This window comes from Lepisosteus platostomus, chromosome 6, assembly GCF_059453375.1.
Source record: "Lepisosteus platostomus isolate fLepPlt1 chromosome 6, fLepPlt1.hap1, whole genome shotgun sequence".
In the NCBI taxonomy this organism is placed as follows: domain Eukaryota; kingdom Metazoa; phylum Chordata; class Actinopteri; order Semionotiformes; family Lepisosteidae; genus Lepisosteus; species Lepisosteus platostomus.
The window spans coordinates 31,763,725-31,785,253 of record NC_142616.1 but is presented as its reverse complement, the minus strand read 5'-3'; the positions used below and the strand labels follow the sequence as shown (position 1 = coordinate 31,785,253).

At 36.8% G+C, this 21,529-nt stretch overlaps 1 protein-coding gene across 1 annotated transcript; it reads right to left on the bottom strand.

Moving 5' to 3' along the window:
- Positions 1-12,289: 12,289 nt before the first annotated feature.
- Positions 12,290-21,021, bottom strand: npy4r (neuropeptide Y receptor Y4). Its single transcript, XM_088635423.1, has 2 exons — positions 20,869-21,021; positions 12,290-16,262 (listed from the first exon to the last, which is right to left on the bottom strand). Exon 2 carries the CDS (start codon positions 16,173-16,175, stop codon positions 15,021-15,023), a length of 1,155 nt encoding a protein of 384 aa, XP_088491549.1. The 5' UTR covers positions 16,176-16,262; positions 20,869-21,021; the 3' UTR covers positions 12,290-15,020.
- Positions 21,022-21,529: the final 508 nt, after the last annotated feature.

Sequence of the window (21,529 nt, the reverse complement as noted above, 5' to 3'; positions counted from 1 at the left end):
GTTATCAAATCTAATGAGTTATTTTGAAGTAAATACAGTATGTTTTATATGAACATGTGGTCTCCTCAACATCAAAACACACAGATACAAAGACTGTTGTGTTTCTATTTCTTGCTCAAGTTTTATTTTCTTGTTTAACTATATATATAACTGTGTGATTTGTTATCCTCAGTCTCTCTTACGAGTAAAGCTAATTATTTTAGTTTTTTGTACATAATTTGTTTATCTGTCAGAATTTTCATGACCAGTAAATTGCATTGATTACATCTTTTAGATAGTTATGTTGTAAAAAACTGTTAAACCTTTGTCACTTAGAACCAGAGAATCAAAAGCATAAACCCCCATAATTATGAATTATTGTATCTGTACTATATTTACTTAGTGTGAATTCTGATCATCACCTCATAGCTCTAGTCACAGGAGTGTACTGATAGCACACTGTGTACACCTCTTCTTTCTCAGATTGAGAACCTATTAATTCTGTGATTTTTTCCTTTTCAAATTAACAGGTAGCGAGGGGTTCTCTTTCACAGAGACCCAAACACAAAGTTTAATGTTGATTTTCCATTCTTTTGTTTTTGTTCATTTTATCCACTTGTTCTGTGGCGGGTACACTGTACCAGTAGAGCAGAATCAAGGGAGAGACATGTCACTGTCAGCTCGTTATTTTTTTATCCTGCTGTCTACACCCGGGGCTCGGTTGCCATGCCAGTGTGAGAGTGAGCTGTCAGGAGCTCTTGTGTCAACAAAATCGCAAAAGGGGAGAGTATAACGCAACTGAGATTTTTGCCAAATAAGACCTGGAGTGAAAAGCACAAAAATTCAATTTTGCTTGCGATTTTGTGAGACAGAGATTTCTAAGGCTATTTGAGGAGATACTGATAGGATTTTTGCTTAGATTGGAGGGTGGTACTGAGGGGAGGATGATTGCAATGATTACACAAGTTCCACTTATTATAAAGTTCAACCATTAAACATGAAGTGCTTAGTGCACTTTAAATGACATGGTCACATCGTGGATTCTGTGCTTTTGTTTTCACATCCCGTGCATTTGAACTTTTTCACAATCTGTAGCTCAAAATTGAATTGTTCTCACTGGTAAAGATGTTCATCCTGCTGCTTAAAAACATAAATAACATGAAATAAAGCTCAACATTAGTCTTAGAAGAAGTTTAAAATAATTTAGAGAAATTGACTTAGAAAAGAAAGTGGATAGGCTCGCTAAATGTTCAAATTTGGACAAAAACTTTAAAGGCAGTATTAGAGCCAGTATTCCTATTTATATGCAATAGCTCCACACATTCTTACATGAAATCAGGGTATTGAATTACAGGAATATTATTATCATTGTCCTTTTACAGACAACTTAGGAGAGGGCTTTAAAAAGCCAAGGAAATGTTTCTAAATATAGCAGAAATTGTAGAAATTAAATAAAAAGAAAAAAAATTAAGGTTATGTAATGCGCTAGCTAGACCTCACAACAGTTGTGGTTGTAGCATTATAAAGATTTCAAAGATTTCAATTCTACTTGCGTTCTAATTATTGGTCTTTAGAAATGCCATACACGGAGAGCTTCATAGAAAGGAATCTCTCCAGTCCTGAGCTGAAGGGATTATTAGGGGACTTGATACAAGAAAGGCATGAAGAAATTTTACCTAAGGGATTACTTTATGTTCAGCAGTGAAACAAGAACACAAAGACATACGTTTAAGAAGCTGCCAAGCAGTGCAGCTAAAACGGACAATAACCATCAGACATGAAATGGCTGAATGGGATCCTCAGAGAAACAGGCTACTGCTTCAGATAGCCGGCTCTCATTTGTGACATTCTTGTATTCGTAAAAGTGCTAAAATATAAATTTGACAATGTGATCTTTACCCTTTTCTCATAAAACGATTGTTTTTATATGACATTCTTGCCTTTTTAAAAAACATTTACACAAATGGTTATCTTTATATGACAAGTCGTTTGGTTTTACATTTTAACCAAACTGATATCATATTGAGGCACGGACATTTTAATGTGACAATTTATTTGAAATGCGGTGGAAGTAGCCGTGATGGACATGCACCTCCATTGATATTCACCAGCTTCTAGTATTGCCCTACAGGAATTTTATCTGCTGAAGCCACACATCAGATGTGCCATTTGTTCCATGGCATTGCCCTTTTAATTCATCCTTCCCCTCAGCGTCCGTGCTGGAACTGCCGGTTCTCAAGGTATCGGGGAAATGCCACTCTCATCAGAGTCGTGGTTCAATGCGGGTCGTCCTGTCCGGATATGTGCTCCAGCAAGTTCCTTTGTGTCTCTCAAAGCACTCAAAAAAAAAAGATTAAAAAATATTGCCAGATAATACCAAGCCTCTTTCAAATGTATCCATATAAAATATTCATTGACGTAATTGACGTTATAAAAATATCAAGTTCCTCCGGAAACACTTGGGGATTTTCTGTGAATAATGGAGCATTAGGAGGTAAATGAAGGTATATTTGGTGTAAACATTTTACCACTTCTCTCTTGTACTATAGCATCTAATAAAAACCTTGTTCTCATGTTCCCTGTTACAAGTTCTGATCCTGGTTCATTTTCATTATTTCAACAGCAGCCAAACACAGCGTGTGAACCTTCAAGATATCTTTTATAGAGCCAAAGTGAAGATTTTAAAACCACATTTAAGAACGTATAAATAATAAAATTCACTTAAGTTAATATTCTGTAAACTGAAGCACACATTTTTTTCTGAGATGACTATAAACCATTTTTATGGTGCTTCTTATTTATGCTTTGCCTGCTTTTAAGGAACGCAAGTGCTGCAATGAGAAATACTGTAATTAGTTTCAAGGGACATTTCTTGATTAAACCACAAACCCAGCTCATGTTAATAATGCAAGCATTTGACATTTTGCTAAAAACACCTACTGCTTTTACATTCTCCATGAGTCTGGTGAGAATAAGAGCATCTCTGTTTTTTATTTTCTTAGACATGTTCTGTATTTTTCCCGTTCCCTGCAAACAATATAACAATGAGGCAGACAGCTAAATACTGTAGGTACTGTACTTCTGACTGAGATATGTGTAGTTACAGTATACTGTATCATTGTAAGTGAATAAGTGGAGTCTGGACCACTTCACCTCACCAGTTTTAAAGAAAGGGCTGGATGAAATCCCTGATTTAACTACTAGTTAGTCAATGATCTACCATCAAACAGGTTAGATGGGCAGAATTGCCTTTTCTCCTTTGTAACCATCTTTATGTGCTTATGTTCTTATTAGTTGACCCTGAACAACACAATATACAGTAGTTGAGCAAGTGGAATGACATTCTCCTCCATGGAGTACAATGTCCTTAACTTTGAGGGGAATTTTCTTAATTTGACTTTAAACCTAACTTGTATCTAGAACAGTGTTACTCATATGGCAATGCTTTGACCCTAATTCAACACATGTGGAAAGTGACATGTCTGAATCCTAGATTTCTAGTTCTCAGGTCGAGCTCTTGCATCTTGTGATTGAATTGTGCCCACATGTTTCTGTATTAAAGGGACCTGATACTGCTTGGTTTTGGTGGAGAGTTTGTGTTAAATACTGATGCAAGCCCTCCTTAGATTATATTTTTTTTAATGAAAAATGATATCAGATATAAAGAAGGATTCTGAAAAAGAACCTCACAGATCATACTCACTGAACCCTGTTTGGCAATTTTCCATTACAAAAATAAGTAGTTATTGTTTTTATTGGCAAAGTCCAAGTAGGAAAGATTGAGAAAACAGATGGCTCATTAATACATATGCCGCCAGCATGCCGTTGGTTAAGTAATTTTCAGGCACAGTTTTTCCGAATAGCGTCAAGCAAAACAAATATTTAAGAAGCAACAAGACTGCAACAGACAATCTTGAAACAAACACCCTTGAAAGTGATGATATTAATGAAAATTCATTAGCCATATGTCAACTGACCTCAATAGAGCATGAAAACTATGCATGATGTGCATTTGAGCATTACAGGAACTGTATTCTGGGGACCATCTTGTGTATAATAATAATAAATTTGTAGTTTAAATTTTCTTTCCTTAAAATTTGAAAGAAACAGATTTATTGTACTGTATTTTGTTTACATTCTGGGCTTAACAGAATCCCTGATGAAAAATGCTAGAAAAAAATATCTTCTGGTAAAATAAACGTTTTTGATCATTATCCCTCTGGTTCCTTTAAAGAGTACATAAAAGGTAGGCTGTACAGTATGTATTGGTAAAATGCAACTTTAGAAACACGTTATATGTTTATGTTGTACTTTATACAGAGCGAGTTTTGAACACCCACTCTTGCTCATAGGAATGTGCATTGGCAGAAGGCAGTGCTAGAAAATGAAACAGCCAAATGGGCACAATAAGAATACCCCTGTGTTTGCCACTGTTACCACTGGCCTTTCTGTAATCCTGGGCTTGAGACCCCCTCTCATACAATGTGTTCACCACTGGCCTTCAGCTATTCCTTGTCATATTTCAAGCACCTGCAACAACCCACAGGTCAGATCATCACAGAAGTGTGTTCTGTATGCCCACAAGACAACCTCCTGCTGTTTCTGAAATCGCCTTGCAGCACTGAATGATTTGGTAATGCAAAAGAATAAAAAAGTAAAAGTACAATAGACTGACCTTTTCCTTCTGTATCACTGCAGTTAAGAGGGTTTTTTTTCAATGCTATGATAACATCTACACAAAATGAAAAGTGTGAATATTAAAATGTCATAATTAAGACAGTGAATCAATGTAGTTTTTTTAATGGATATTGATATTCAAATTTCTTTGGAATGCCTTCTGTAGCTCTAAGGTAATCCTGTCAATATTTAGAAAAGAGAATAGAATACATTGAAATGTAAAGTGGGAATTGTGTCCCTCAATTGTTAGGGCTTATTCAGTGCGTATATACATTTGTAACCGTGGTCAGCTCTTCCAAGAGATCTCAAAAGATGTAAATATATCTTGCCTGCTCTAGTACTTGTAAAGATCAACTAACTCTCTAAAAGGAAATCTTTAAGCAGATCTTTTCTTTTGGTCCTCTCTTAAATCTTTAGCAAACATTATTTGAAATGCCAAGGTCAGTAGTTGCCAGCCCTGGTCCAGGGTGATCACTAGTACTTGCCTTTCTTTTTGATCTTCTAACTTGGTTACATAGATTAATTATTTCAGCCAAAACACGTAGCCATTGAGACCTTGTCCTTACTGAGAATTACAGTAAAGCACAATTTCAGTTTACAGTCCACACATAGAATCAATAGTCTTCCAGACCCTAATAGTTATGACGAGTCTATGGTAGCACAGAGAAAAAAGCAATTGAAACAAATGCAAAATGAAGGTACTGTAAAGGTCTGGTGAAGATGAAGAAAAAAAACTACATTATGGATAATCAAATCCAAATGAAGATCCTGGATACTTTTATGCATTTCTTATATTTTTTATATTGGTCTCTGGATGGCATCATTAAATGGTTAAAATAATAATATTAGATAATATTTTGGGTGGCAGGTAAATGTCGATCATGAAGATGAATATAGTGTGGCACCCTCGCCTGGCGTTGCGGTCGAAGAGAGTGGGACGGGAGTTGTACTTGCCAGGCAGGGACTAGGGGAGCCCCTGTCCAGTGTCGCTGACTGATTGTGGAATGGGTGTACACCATCATACCATTGCCCAGATTTATGTAAATCATTTTTTACCTGTACCCACTTACCACCCTAAGCCCCACATACCTCTGCCCCAAATGACCCTAGTGTGTTGTATGCTGCTTTCTTTGGTTTTCTCTTCTTGTTGCTGCTGTGTTGTTAGACGCTTGTCTGACAATAAAGCGATTGTGCTGTTAAATAAAAGAGCTTGAATTCCTGTCTTTCATCCTCGCTGAACCTGCGGTGCTACAACATGATAGAGCAACATGTTAGCAAAATCATTACACTCTATTTTTTGGGAAGAGGAATTCTTTTTTATCGCAATCTAAATGTCCTTTTCATTCATACGTCCTGTGATTGGAAAAGACAGGAGCTTTCATCAGAAGAAGCCTGGCACCAAAACTGTATCCTGATTTTAACTAGAGGCTTGATGGATGAACGATAGTGCCTAACTCTTGATTTCTTTAAAACACTAGTGCTCCTAATTTGCTGTTCTGCCTGCTCTTATTAGGGCATTTTATTCACTTTGTGAATGTAGGCTTTATCAACATGTGTCCTTTCTTTACCTGCTTTAGTGGCTTACATTTTGCAGCCAAAAATCCCAATGCTGTTACTGAAGGTTGCTCTCTATGATGAGGTGATTGGCTCACAGCTAGAAAACTGCCCAGGTGGCAAATTATGACTCATGTAACTGCAGTCTGCCAGAGATTACATGGTTCCCAGATCCAGTTAAAGGTGAAAAATAATTTATATTCCAGGCCTTAACTGAGAAGGATGGCAGCAGACAACTTGATGAGCAAGTGGTATGTGGAAGGTTTACCTCCTGAAAATTTAATCCAGGGAGGTTGCAGACAAATTTCACAGGAACCCCAGAGCAGAGCTGCATAATTACACATGTTGCAAAATATTTTTTTTAGCGTCGTCCTGGTCTGTTGTAATCCCGCCAGGCCTGTCCGGCTGAGCTGGAAGTGGTTCGACACAGCAGTCTCTGGAGACGTCACCCTGTGCTGTGAGCACCCCCTTCCTGCAGCCTGCTGTCGCTCAGCTGCCTCTCCTTCTCTGTCAGAAGCCCCCAGCCACATCCTCCGCCTCTGCAGACCTGCCCTTGTTCATGGGCATGCTCAGGATCCCGACCCCAAGGTCTTCAGCTAGTTGTCACCATTTACAGATGAAGTCTGTCATCCTCCAACCACACGCCACTTTGGCTTGTTTCTATCTCACTGTTTAGTTGCACTTTTTAGCCCAGCTCATGGTACCAGAAAATGTTTTTAGATACAGTATGAATATATTACTTAAATTATTACAGTATGCTCAGTGCTTCCTTTTTTATTTTCTCTATGCTGTTTAAATAGGTTAGTTGGGAAAATATAAATGTTTTAAAATGGAGTACATTATATGATGAGTGAAGAAAGAGAGTACTTTAGGGAGCAGCTAGAAATAAATAAATATAAGGCTGGCTTATTTACAGAAAGAAGCTAAGAGTATGATTTATAATTGTGTTTTTTTTTTTATTTCTAAACCTGAATGGCTGGTAAGCTGGGATTTGTTCCCGAGGAGGTAAAGAATCAAATTCTTCATTTGCCCTTTAGGGTGACTAGAAACAAGTTCCAGGATGGAAGCCAATTTATTTTTAACAACAACCCCCCCCCACCCCCCCCAAAAAAAAGGATTAAAAAAAATATGAAAAGTAATATTCAGCAAACAGTAAACAAATCATCCTTCTCAGTTACATCCTGTCTAAGCAATCGAGAAGATAAGTCTGTCAAGACACTTGATACATGTGTTTCTGCTACAAAGCCTGGGTGATACTATTGGAGTTGAAACTGTTGTGCTGGAAACAGAATGAACCATAGCTGGTCTTCCTTTCATTAAAACGAGACATAGCAGTACAGTACATACAGTACATATATCAGGTGTTATGGCAAAATGTCAAAGATTGTCTCATTAAAAGGAGACCAGCAGAGCTCTAGTTTTCTGATGCTTCCCACATCAGTTACTGTACCTGAGTAGTTTTTCTTGATATGCAAATATCTGTTGTCTTTATGTGATAGATTCATAAAATATGTATGTGATTGTATGCAAAATTGACATTTCAGAATAAACAGTTTTGTGTAAAAAGAAAGCTCTGACAAACGCCTATACTTGTAATGAAAAGGAAGTTATATAAGCTTGTTTTAATTACATGACAAATGTAGTCCCTGTCACCCCATCCTGGGTGTATCCCACCTTACTTCCCTTGTTTGCCGAGATAGGCTCCGGCACCCCTGTGACCCTGAATCGGATGAAGGCGTTAGTGTGAGGCACAATAATATTACATAGTTTAAAATGATGATTCTCTGCTCATTTTCTTGGCCGGTCTCAAGCACCGATCGTGAAGTTTTTGTCACCTAAGCACTACTCTCTGAAGTACCAAGGACTGCTTTCCACTGCATCGCTTCAGTAATGATTGCCCACACCTGCTTCCGATTATCAGTAAAACTACTATTTAACCCAGCCTTCCTATTCACTCACTGTCCAGTCTGGAGGCTTGCTTCAGTCTCTCCGGTCTCTCTCTTCTGCTTGCGTTGCTCCCTTGCCTGCTCTGGGTTTTTGACTTGTGTTTTGTCCCTCGCTTGCTGCAGACTTTGACCTTGATTCTTCTTGCTGTTTTGACCCTAGCCTGTTTTTTTCACTTTGCTCACAGTTGGTGTTTGTGCTTGTCTACCTTGGACTGTTACTTTCTGTCTCAGCTGCTTACCGATTCTGCCTCAGAATCCTTTCACAATCGTTACAGCTAGAAATGTCACGCCCCAACGCCATTACATTCCCAAACCCACTGTTTCCAATTACATTCCTAACTGAACCCATCACATTCCCACATGCACCAGATTCCATAAATTCTTACTCCCAGACCAATTATCCAACCACGTCCCTCTCCCTTCAGAGTTCCCTCACACACCAACCCATGCTCACTATTGAGAAGCCTCCCAAAGTATTCTCTTGTGTGTGTTTCTAACCTTTTTGACTGTTCTCCCAGTTCTTAACCTTTCCTTCTGCCTTTTTGACCACGCTCTTTGGATTTTGTTTTTCGGATTGTCTTTTTCCCTGGTTACCGGACTCATTGCTTCTCCAATCGACCAAGCCCCTGGATTACGTGTTTTGGATTGTCCTTGTGCTACTCCACATTCTGCAGGATTCGCAGTTACACATAAGGATCCTCCCATTCTACTGATGGGTTCCCTGACAGAAAATGGGTGGATGAATAAAAGGTAGTCCTGGAACATAAAATGTCATTTAGAAACCATTTTTTCCAAAATTGAACTTATTGAGTTTTTAAACATGTAGGCCTTTTGTTTTCTTACACTGACTTATAGTTGGGGTGGCCCTATGGTGTGGAGTTGGAACTGCCGGCTCAGAGCTGGCTGAGATCAATTTCCAGATTGATTGGTTATTCTGAATCATCACTTTCTCCACTTCCCAGCAGTGGACTGACCTCCAATTCAGAGGGAGAGCAGTTACTTGTTCTCAGTCCCACCTTGCAAGCAGCACATCCCGGATGATCTCTAGCTTTTCATACCCCTCACTAGGATAAGTGCCCAAAATTGTTAGATTACAGATTTTTAAGAACGCTACTTAAATTCTAAGAATTGAATTTGAAATATCTCTATTTTGATTATTGCTTCCTAATTAGTTTTCAGGAGGAGGCTGTCCATATCTAAGTAGCAGACGACTGCAGAAATACTAAGTAGGCAGATGTAGCACTAAATTACCAATTTCAGCATCTTTGAATTCCATGCAGCTCTAATTGTCCTAATTGTTTTATTTTTAGGTCCATTGCTCAAGGTCAATGAAGATGAGTTACTGTAGACGATCCAGGAATGCATTGAACCCGTAGATTGAGAAAATGAATGATTTTAAAGAGATGAAGCAGGGCAAAACCAAACTGAACTACAATTCCATGTTCCACATACATGTCTGAAAGTTTGGTTTTGCTACACACCACCTTAACTTATACTTTGCAACAACACAGAGCAAGTTGGAAAAGCTTGAAACCATTTGAAAACATTCCCTTTATTGGTCACACCTCTCAGTGCTGGGAATAAGATTGTTTGGGAAAACACAAGACGTTGTCCTGCCTAAATTGTGCTTTTTTATTTCTGAGATCCAGAAAGTTCCATTATGCATTTCTGTTTTAGCTATTGGCATGACAGAAAATTACAGGGAAATTACTTAGGACATTTCCCTAAGGGCTGTAAATAAATAGAGCTGAAATCTGCTGGAGCAGGGTTCGTACTTCATACATTCTTTTGTGAAATGTTAATAAACTGCTACCAAAGAAGGCCAAAAGGATTAAATATATATACAAGTGTAACAGCCCTGCTACACAATACTGTCTTAAAATGTATGTTACTAGCAGCTACTTAATACAAATACATACAGAGAAGATGTAAATAAACAAGTTATTTTTTTAATATTTGTTTCATATTACATCTAAGTAATATTTTTATGCCAGATATGCTCAAGGTACAGTAGTTATCAGTCAGCAAGCCCAGAACCTTACACAGGAGCTAGCTGAACAATATGGTGTTGGTGCAAAGAGTAAGGACCAAAAGAAAGTGGAAAAACTGTGCAGTCAGTAAAGAAGGTAGATTACCTTTTACCACAACAATACCTTGACTCACTAATTCGGGTATTAATAAGTAATGTTACTCTAAATAGTTTGTTTAAAACACATCAAGACATCTTATAATGCTCTTAGGAGCTGACTTATGATTTTCTAAACTTTACTCTGTCAAACCCACTTTTAAATACACATGATAGGTTTATTCCATGCTGAAAAGAGAAGAAAGAAAACACAACATTTCAGCTGTGGAGCCTTCTTCGGGTGTGAGCTCACACCTGAAGAAGGCTCCACAGCTGAAATGTTGTGTTTTCTTTCTTCTCTTTTCAGCATGGAATAAACCTATTACTTGTTCCTTTGTGGCCTGCGCATGCTGACGCAGCTACCCACCTGAACTACTTTTAAATACTGTGAGATATACTGTATACAGTAAGTGGAGGTTCATTTGGTGAGAGTGGCTCTTTTATCTGTGGCTGAAGTGAGCTCAGCCATTAACCGGGAATTTGTTTAACTCTCTGCAGTCTTCTTACATAAGCAAGACAATTCCAACTGATGCTTCAAAGCTGTGGATTTTTGTGCCAGAAAACTCTATTCAGCTATAGCTTATTATTCAGAGAAGTCAGTTTAATGGATGGCTAATGTATGTGAACTAAAAATCCTCAACAAGAGGAATCTAGGTCTCTCTTTGACATGTGACCTAACGGAGATCTGTTTTATTAATATTTATAGTGGTTCATATTAGGAAAATGTATCTTGTCACAGCTGTTTCATTTGAAATGTCTGGGTCTGTAATTCTTTCAGAACAAAGCTTCAACTGCAAGTGATGGCAGGTGTCAGGTGCATCTCTGACCTCTTGAGATGATGAGACTAAAATAAGTAGAAATAATTGAACTGTTCTTGATAATCGTAAGTGGGGGGAAAAAGTTTGGAATTTACATGTAAAATAAACAATTATGAATCAATATCAAAATCTGTGAGGATGAAATTGCAGTATTGCATAGAAACAGCTGCAGGATCGCAATCAAACATTCTGATCTGCCCTCGTGAGATATGCAAGCAATGTTAACCCAGTTTCTGAGTTTCTTTATAATGCACCCTTCTGTGGAATATAGCTCCCTGCCTCACAATGAATTTAGTATTCCTTTTTGAACATGCCAATATTAAGGTGAAAATGAATTGTTTTTAGCATAATGTCTTAGAAAGACAGAGGACTTGGAATTTTGCATAATTTCCAACATCCATGTGTTGGAAAATGGGAAGTGGCACAGAATGACCAAGCCTCGGGAAAGGATGAACTGTGAGAGAGGCTCATTTGCAATTAATTCAGAAATGTGCTTCTAAACAAAGTGTGATAATTACATCAGCAAGGAGACTGAAATGAACTATAGCTAACAAGCTAATGAAATATAGCTATTTATCTTTCTTTCCGTTTTTCAAGTGGTAGGAGTAGCTATCCATAATGTTTTAATAGCGTCATTACTTTTCAAATACACTTTCTTAATTACTTTTCAAATACAATAATATGACACAAAGAAATGTTTTCAAAACATGATTTTCAAAATTGGAAAACTGCTTTGAACGATTTGTTGTGTACTTGTTCATTTACATTGGCATTTCTTTCAAATAAAACTACATACAGTACATTTAAACGTATAAATTCAGTAAAGAGACAATAAAACAGTGATATTGTTGAATTAGTACAAGAGAAAGGAACTGGTGACTTTGATAAAATAGCATAACAAATCAAAATAAACTGATTTGAGTCCATCCTCATAGATATAGAGTGCCAAAGGTAACTTTGAAAACAGAAGTTTAGCATTGTTTGAGCTTGCTTACTGTAAATAAAATATTAAATGATATTGATTAGTCAATTCTTTTTCGCCCCTTTAAATGGGTTTTCATATAAGTGGTTTACTAGAATAGTAAGTGGTAGGTTATTATTGGATCATCATCCATAGATAAAATAATAATTGTAAAGTATGGGAAAAAATATTCTTTTGCGCTGGTGCATTGAAGAATGAACAAGCAAGAAATTGTTTAAAAAGTTTATTGTAACATTTTACTAAATAAATATTCACAAAAAAAATACAGCATTGTTTATTTGCAGGTACAATGATAGCCATTATATCTTAAGCAGAATAGTTATTTATAATCCTTATTATATTTCAGACTTTGCTAACAAATCAAATTCAGTAATTATAGGAAAGAGTTTGATACCCCGTTTAGGAATTTCTAGATGTTCTCTTTTAAAAGATAACAGAATTCATACAAATCACAGTAATGGGTGCTGCAAAACTGGATCAGTATTTCTGCATAAAATTCAAATACAATAATATGACACTTTTATTAAAAAATAATTTCAAAATTTGATTTTCAAAGTAGGAAAACTACTTTGAAATTGGTTTTGTTTGTAAACCAGATTCATTTTTTTTTCATACAGTAGATTTGCAGTTTATTAAAAAACACGAGCTTTTGACAAACGTCCATACCATACATATCCACAGTTTCCAAGTGGTAAAAATATTAATTAAATCTCTTTGCACCAAAGAACTTAAACATTGGTCCATGACTGTTCTAGGCAAGCCCCAGAAAAGATAGTTCTTCTACATACAGAACATTGGCCCTGAAATGAATCCTAGAGTGCTTCAGCTGATAAAACAAGTCAAAAGCAGCACCACTAAAGACATCTGGTTATTTACTGTACATTGCATGAGGTACATTCTCATGTTTAAAAAGCAATATATATTATTTTTTTAATCATGCTTCCTTGAACTGTGTAAAAAAATTAAACACATTTAAAAACATGTATTCCATATTAAAGCACTGGACATAAAAAATAAGCATTTCCATTCCACAATTTTAAAACTGATTATGTATTAAGTCCTTGCATTTCTTATGTTATCATGCAAAAGGTGTCTAATGTGGTACTTAGTTTGTAATGTTTGTTGCAGTTATGGACACCAAGATTGGATCAAATCCAGAATACAAGACATTTAATTTAGTCATGCATCCTGGAAAGCCCTGCTTTTTGTGCAGACCTAGAATTGGTGTGAGTCATACTGTGAAATTGTTCTGCTTGTGTAAATACTAGTACATGCAAGAACTAGTTTTGTTTTGGGTTTTTGTATTATCTTAACACGCTATTGTTGTTTTTGGCAAAGTAATAGCCTTGCTCCTACCGAAGGTTATTTATAAAAAGCAAAACTTCTGATGTGTCTCCCAAGTGATAGACCTTTTTCTAACTTATGGAATAAAAGGAACATTCAGTGTTCATAATACCATTTTTGTCTATCCCAGATGGATAATATACTCATATAATGATATAATGCTATGTATTTCATTACGTTTCTGTTACTGTGAATGAGTAAATTTAAATAAACGCAGTCAGCTGCCATGTTGTATTTGTAATAGGACTGAATTCAATATTCTACACGATACAGTTTTGTGTTCTTGCTGAACAATTAAGCATAAAATAAGACAAAAAATAGTGCAAATAATTACTCCACTTAAATGATAAAGGTAATTGACACTTAATATTCCTGAAAAAATAAAGACTTTGAAATGATTCCTAAGATGCTGTTGTGAGCATTGTGCAGAAAAGAGGTGTTTCAGGGATATTCACTGAACTTGAAGGAGTATGTGGGTCTGGTGCTGCATTCATTATTTTTAACATTTTTCTTAATATACCCACATCCTTGTACCCACTTGCTTTACTGACATCTTTGTGGGACTTTGTGAGAATTTTCCACCTGTTACCATCGCTAATACTATCTGGACTTGTGCAAAAATCCAAGGAAGGCCACCTACGAAACTGCCTCCCTCAATCACTAGGATTGATAACGTCCTCCTTATTTCTTCTTCATGTTTTGCTTTCTGTGGAGTCTGATGTTATTTCTAGAAGTTAACCCCCTCCATCCCTTTGTCATCAGAGCCTATTAGTGTCTGCAGGGGTGTGTGTGTGGAGGAGCGCTGCAGCTCTCAGTGACGGCACTGCAGGCTCACAAGCACCAGCAGGGCTCACTAACAGTGACACATGTAACACATGGCAGGTCCAGAATACTCTGGCCCATTGAAACCATGTGATAACTGGCAAAGCTCAGACTCAAACCAGTCATGTCTGGATTCTAGGCCCAACCTTTAAAATGAACAATTTGTGGAGCTCTATTGCATTCATTTCCCTTGCATATGGCAATTTAGCTGTTCTCAGGAAGAAATATCAATATTTCGATCAATAATGGCTCTATGACTTAGAGCACTAAAAATGATAACTTATGGTAAATTCCCCATCACGATGTCTGAGAATCGGCAGAAGTAAGGCAGTGTAGTGGTGCAAACCACTCTTTTAAATCACAAAAGGAATGGGCATACAATCCATAATCAGTCAGGAATTTAATAACAGGATGTTAATTTTATTACTGACTGGCACTTTACTCAATGACACTAAAATACTAAACTGTCGTAAGCTGTTAACTTTTCACATTACACATTCTGTATACAATACCTATTTTCTTCAAAACAAATTTGAGCCAATTCTTTTCTGAGTAAGCTGAGTAAAATCCACTGTGGGATTAATGGTTTCGAGGTTGTTTTTTTCCTTTTAAAAATGCTTTTTTGTAGACAATAATATAGTACATTTCTCAGCCTTAACCCAGCACGTACTAGCAGAGTGCGTCAGTTCCCTGGTAAACTGATGCTTTATATATTATAACTCATATTATATCTGGGGCTTCACGCTTGGTCTGACTGAAGGCAACCCAGTGTTCTACACAGAGTTACTCCTACAGCTCAGCCTCAGTGATGTCTTGGACACCTCTGTGTGCATGGTGGACAGGGGAAAGTGCTCATAGTCCTCTTCCACAGGGCTACACTTACAGTGCAGCACCACTGATTTCACCTCCTTTTTGAAGTTGTTGTTCAGGAAGCCATAGATGATGGGGTTCACACAAGTAGAAACCATGGCCATCAGGTGGCAGAGGGAGAAGATGAGGTCGTGGTGGCAGTACATGACCGCCTCATAGTTCCAGTCTGCCACCATGTTGAATGTGTTGAGAGGCAGCCAGCACACTGCAAAGACAGTGACCAGAGACACCAGCATGACATTTATCCTCTTGCTGTGGGTCATACGTCGGTTGTCTTCACAGGTTCTGTCCAGCATGTCCTTGCGCTTACGTAGACGGGCATAGATCCTCACGTAGCACACCAGGATGAAGAGCAGAGGGGCACAGTACTGAAAGACCAGTAGCCACATAGTGTAGATCAGCTTTTGCTGATGGGAGGGCCAGTTTTCCTTGCAAACTGCCTTGTCTTCCAAAGAGGCAGTGAGAAGCGACAGCATCTTGAAGGGCTCATCGGTCAAAATGTGGAAGGCCAAGAATGGCAATGAAATAAAGCAAGCGAGCATCCATATGATGACGACAGCAAGGTACGCTTGAGGCACTGTGGGCTTCCAGCCAGCCGGGTTTATGATGAGCTGGTGCCTCTCCAAAGCGATTAGAACAAGGGACAGGATGGAGACAGTCACAGACATGCACTGCACAAATGGCATCATCTTACAGAGGACCTCGCCAAAAATCCAGTAGTCCATTAGGGTGTAGACCACTGTGAAGGGCAAACAGAATGCACACACCATGATGTCTGAGAATGAGAGGTTGGCAATGAAGATACTGGTGACATTGGCCTTCTCTTTCTGCTTGGCTATAACACAAATCAAGCACACATTTCCCACCAGCCCCACAGCCATGACACTGCAATAGGAGGCCACCAGGAAGACAGTGACCCCGGGTGAGACGTTACAAGGCTCTTCCAAAAATGGAGGCAATGCATTAGTTGAATAGTTGAAAAAGAATGACTTATTCGTGGAGAAACCTGGAGGGACCTCATCCAGGCCAGGGAATCTGGTCCTGTTCATGGCACCCATCAGGAAAATTTCAGAAGACACAAAACTGCTTCCTCATTTCAAAGACCAGTGCAGAAAGGGAATGTCAGGGTGCAGGAAAGAAAGCATCTGTAGGCGGAGAAAGAAATAATGGATTAAAATGTAACTAAAATATTTTTAGGTTGTAAACACAGTTTTAAGGTTAAATTTGTGCTTTTAACATTTTTAGCATTGTTTTGTTCTGAGAGGTTTTGTGCTCACTCAGTTTTGTTCTTCCTTGACCAATTCCATAATATTTTCAATAATTTAATGTGCCTTAATATTGTTGTGCTTAATTGTCAGGTACAGCCAAACATCACTCACAAAAGGCAGAGAACAATATTGATTTAGTATGTTTAATGTCAAATGTACAACCTTTAAATCATATTTATTTGATGATAGGTTGTCTTTATCAAAGACATTATGATATCTTTTACAATTGACAAAAAAGAATAGGTTGCCACAGAAAGTGTAGCTATCATGCCTTTTATTTTTGTGTTTTATTTTTTTAACTTACTGTACTGTAAGTTACTTTAAGTAACTATTTTTTAACTTTAAGTTACTACAAAATGAACGTTTTTGGAAGATTTGCAGAGGAGTTCTGGAAGAAATTGTTTAATCCTTCCATTGTAATGACTTTTACATGTTAAAGATGTTAAATGTCAAAAGTCATGTTTCCCTAGAAATAAAAGCCGGAATGTCAGCAATGTTTAAGGCTAAGAAGTGAGCCAAGAACTGAGGAAGGAAGGGAAAACAGGCTTCTAAATTTCATCATGTTATTGGGGGCTGTTGAATCTGAATGATGTAACTGTGTATTTTAGATACAATTGAAAAAAATACAGACTGTCAATAATGTTGTAGTGCAAGTAGTTCAAAAAAGAATATGAGGCCAAAGGTAGTCATCCATTATAAACCTTCCAATAAATGAATCATTGGATTACAGCGTAATTATTTAATTAATCCAGATGCATAAAATGAGTTGGATAATTAAAAATTAGCTGGGGCAAAGACATAAAATGCAATGGAAGTGCCAAGGTTTACCGCCTCTGTCACAGGCAATTAGAGGGACAAATAACCAGCTGGAATTTCAAAAGAGAAATGAAACGACTTGCAGCTCTCTCTGTGAAGGAACTGTGCCTAGAGAGAGTTAAGAGTTTTGGGTGAATAATTAATAACTTTAAAAGGCACTTCTTCCCATCAAGTTTACAAACTCACTGATGGATTGTATGTATTTTTTCCCCAGTCATTTTTTTTCTTGGTAGTTCCGATGGGTAGGTGCATCAGCATGCGTAGGCTGCAAAGGAACAAGTAAAGGTTTATTCCATGCTGGAAAAAAAGAAGAAAGAAAACACAACGTTACGGCCGTGGAGCCTTCTTCACGTGTGAGCCTCACACCTGAAGAAGGCTCCACAGCTGAAACGTTGTGTTTTCTTTCTTCTTTTTTTTCAGCATGGAATAAACCTATTGTATTTTTTTTCTTGGTCCTTCTTGCCAAATACACATTATAGATTGATTATGAGTCTTTTACAAAATACTACATAGCCTTATTACCTCACAGGCAGCATAGTTCATGAAAAGAAGATTAAAGTTGGTAAATGGGGTTGCATTATGACTTCAGCTCATTTTTCTGACTTCATTGTACTTAGTGAATTTATTGACCTTAAAGAATCAACATTATCGTCAAGTAAATAACGTACAATCCCGGCCCTTAAAACCTTTTGTATTCCCTGTACAATGTTTCTTTATGTTTAATGGTACTGATGATACTTACTGTATGTTTACTAATGATACTTAATTGTATGTTTAAATTTCTTTTAGCTTCTACTGTGAGTCCATTAAATTATATTTTTAGCTTGCTAGACGTACTCTGCCTAGATATCAACTGTTTTATCACTTGAGCCTAAAATATATCGAAAACAACTGATAAACCATTAATTAAAGCCCTTCAGTTTGAAGCATGTTATTTTTTAAATGGGCAGTAAATTACAGTCTCAAGCCAAAAATCTCAGAATACTACTGAAAAGCCATACTATGAACATTCATACCCTGGAGGCTTCTAGGGTAGGCAGTAATCATATTTACAGAATAACAAATAAGGATTTTTTTCACATTTTTATGAACACACCAGGCATTGGAGCACAGTGGATTATTCTACCGCCAGCCAGCAGCTGTAGTTCAGTATTTCCAAATATAAATATGAATATAACATTACTTCACACCTGACTATTTTATTTATTAGCTTTCAGCTTAACACATCAGCTTGCAGATGCAACTATTGTTCATGTTATTGAAATATACTGTCATAAACTGTCCAAAGGCTAGTGCAAAATAAGTTTGTCATTTGCAGTCTATTATCCTGATTTCTAAGCACTGTATAAATAAATCTGTTATAGCCTCTGTTTGGATTTTTAAACATAGTATTAAGAACAATCACAGTTTGAAATCATACTGTGTTCTCAAGCTGTGTGACGTAATGCTGTTTGGACAGTATTTGTTTTGAACTGTGTGTGCATTCTTCTTTGTATTCACAGGTATTTGCCCAAATATTTTAAACTTTTCTAATTTACAGCTAAATCTGAGTGCAATGCATCTTGTGAAAAGCCATAATTATATTAACTTTAATTTATAGTAATAATTTTGTATTGTGCAATTTATTGTCCATATACTGTAAATAAGATACGAGCCGCTCAACACATTTGTAATGCAGAAGACAGGAGCTACACTACATGAATTTATTCACTACAGGAATTTGTCATTTATAATATGACATAAAATGCGGGTGATTTCTTGTCATTATTATACATAAGTCACTTGGATATAAAATCAATAAGTCTAAGACCGAACTGCCAGATTGAATTCTTTTCTTACATATAATTTCTAAAACGTCATGATAACAACAGGCACTGGGAATACATACAGTACAGTAAGTTCATCCCGCAAACCTGTCAGGGGATGCAACACATATTTCACATACACATGGTTAAATAAACCTTCTTTGCATGTTAAATTGCAGTAAAATGTAGTGAATGGTGTATATAGGGTATAGTAAAACAAATGGGAAAAAATCACAAAACAAAGTAGGAGGATGGTATAAGCATAGTAAATCCTGTAAAAATGTGTGATAAGGTTTCCATTTAGCTTTTTAATATAGCTTATGAACTATGTTGTCTAGTTCTCCTGTTCGCAAGGTGACTTGTTGATTTTGGATGTTGCATATCTCTGCTCAGATACATAGATGCAAATGTCACAGAATAACAGTAAATGCAGTAAATGTAGTTTATTATTTGGTTTTCCTGCAGTTTATTTATGACCAAGATTTAAAAACATAAAAACAATTTAGTTATGCTGGGTGTATTGTTTCTGGGGCATACGGTAGTAACACCTAGCTTTTGTTTTGTTTTTTTGTAAACTCTTAATGATATCAGATTGAAAGATTTTAATAGGGCAGCTATGGAGAACTCCTTTATCATTTAATGAAGGCAGATGTGGAGGTGAGATTAAGTTCAATTGAAAATTCCAGTAACCCTCTTTTTTTAGTAGAAAATACTTCCCCTTAACCATAATTGAACTTTGACAAATGGATATGACATTTCCATTACCTGAATATAGCATTTTTCCATTCACCCTTGATTTGTTACGGCCTTTTTCCAAAATACATTTGATCACATTGAAATTGTATCACTGAAAGATCACCAACACAAGGATTCAGACAGAAATTTTATTTCAATAACACCATCTTATTTATGCAACTAATGTCTTGTTCTTGTAATCTATGCGTCCTCAGTGAGGCAAAGCTTTACACCAGAAAATAGTATATTTCTCTAAAAAGAGCACAGGAAGAGGAATAGTATCCAAATTAGTGTCAAACCAACAGATATTTTTTCCTGGTGCCTGACTCCTTTTCTCACACATGACTCCAAAGAATCTTGAAAGAGGGCAAGGAAAAAACAAACACATTCAGCATTAATCCAAGTTACTGTCTCAAAGCTTAAATAATTCTGTGCCTGTAACCATAATGGAATATAAGTTTGTGTCATCAAAGACCCACTTTGACAGCTGTCATTCAAATTATGATCACACTCATGTATTTATTTCCTGATAAAGACAGAACATGTTACATTCATTTTTGGATCCTAGATACACAAACAAGAGACTAAACCAAAACAAATATAGAAGATGAAAAGGTGTTCTTTGTTTGAATTGTCCTGTGCTGATCATTCAGATTTTCAATGATAAATTGATATTCTGTAAATGACTACTCAGTGCTCTGTACTTGTTTTTGGTAAATGCAAATTTAGATGGAAAAATAACCTTTTCTTTTAGACAGGAAAAAGGCAGCAAAATATTTTACTTTTGTTTTTAATGAATATATAATTCTTACTACCATTTTAATAAGTCAAAAAATAAAGTATTTCCCATTGTTATTTCTTTTTGTGAGCTGTATACTGTATATCTTACACATCCTATTTTGGTGTATTTTGCAGGTTCAGAAATAACTCCCCCTCCTCATTTTATTGCCCCTATTGATGCACTAAGCTGTAAGAGACGGACTTGAGTCTGCCCTGCCAACATAGACAGTAGTAAATAAGTAGACAGACAGCCACATCCACAAAAATACTCAGTATATGACATATTTGATTTTCAAGACATTCCTTTCTGACATAAAGCTTAAGTTCAGCAGAGAAATAAAACTTACCTGGAAATGGTTGAAAGATCATGTTATCACAAAGCTTGAATATTCATTAATTTGTTTCAGTATTGCGAAAATAATGCTGAGGCAGGGGAATCAGATGTAGTGCAGTTCCTTGAAGACTGCTCTGTTAATACAACCAGTCTCTTTTTGTGCGCACTGCATATTGGAACACTCCTGGATAGTGAAGTGTTCAGGCAGCAGCATGGAGCAGTATTCTGAGAAGAATTAGACTTTCACTAGAGCTCCACTGCCTTCTAGTGGTGTCACAAGTATTAAAAAATACTTTACACAGCTACTGTATAATACTGTATGTCGTGGGAGCAAAAGAACACTTTTTTCTAATTGAAGGAAAAGGTTAATTTTGAAATGATCTTGTTTGAAAGCAATCTTAGGAGGGAGAATTAGAGACTAAGGTTTATTGATTTCTTTCTTTCTCCCTTTCATTGTATTTGTATCTGCCAGACAAAGACAACCCCAGGTGATAACCATTTATCACGGATAAATTACTGTACATTGCTTTCCTGTTAATATCACACAATGGTAGTAATAATGGCTTGTATGCAAATTAGCACTGCCACCTCAAAGCTCTTGGTCCCTGGGCTTGATTCTTGATGGAAGCCTCCTGTGTTTCCCTGGGAGCTCTGGTTTTATTAAACCACAACGT

Bases quoted from the DNA above. Each gene is read 5' to 3' on its own strand.
- npy4r (XM_088635423.1), bottom strand. From the start codon at position 16,175: ATGGGTGCCATGAACAGGACCAGATTCCCTGGCCTGGATGAGGTCCCT.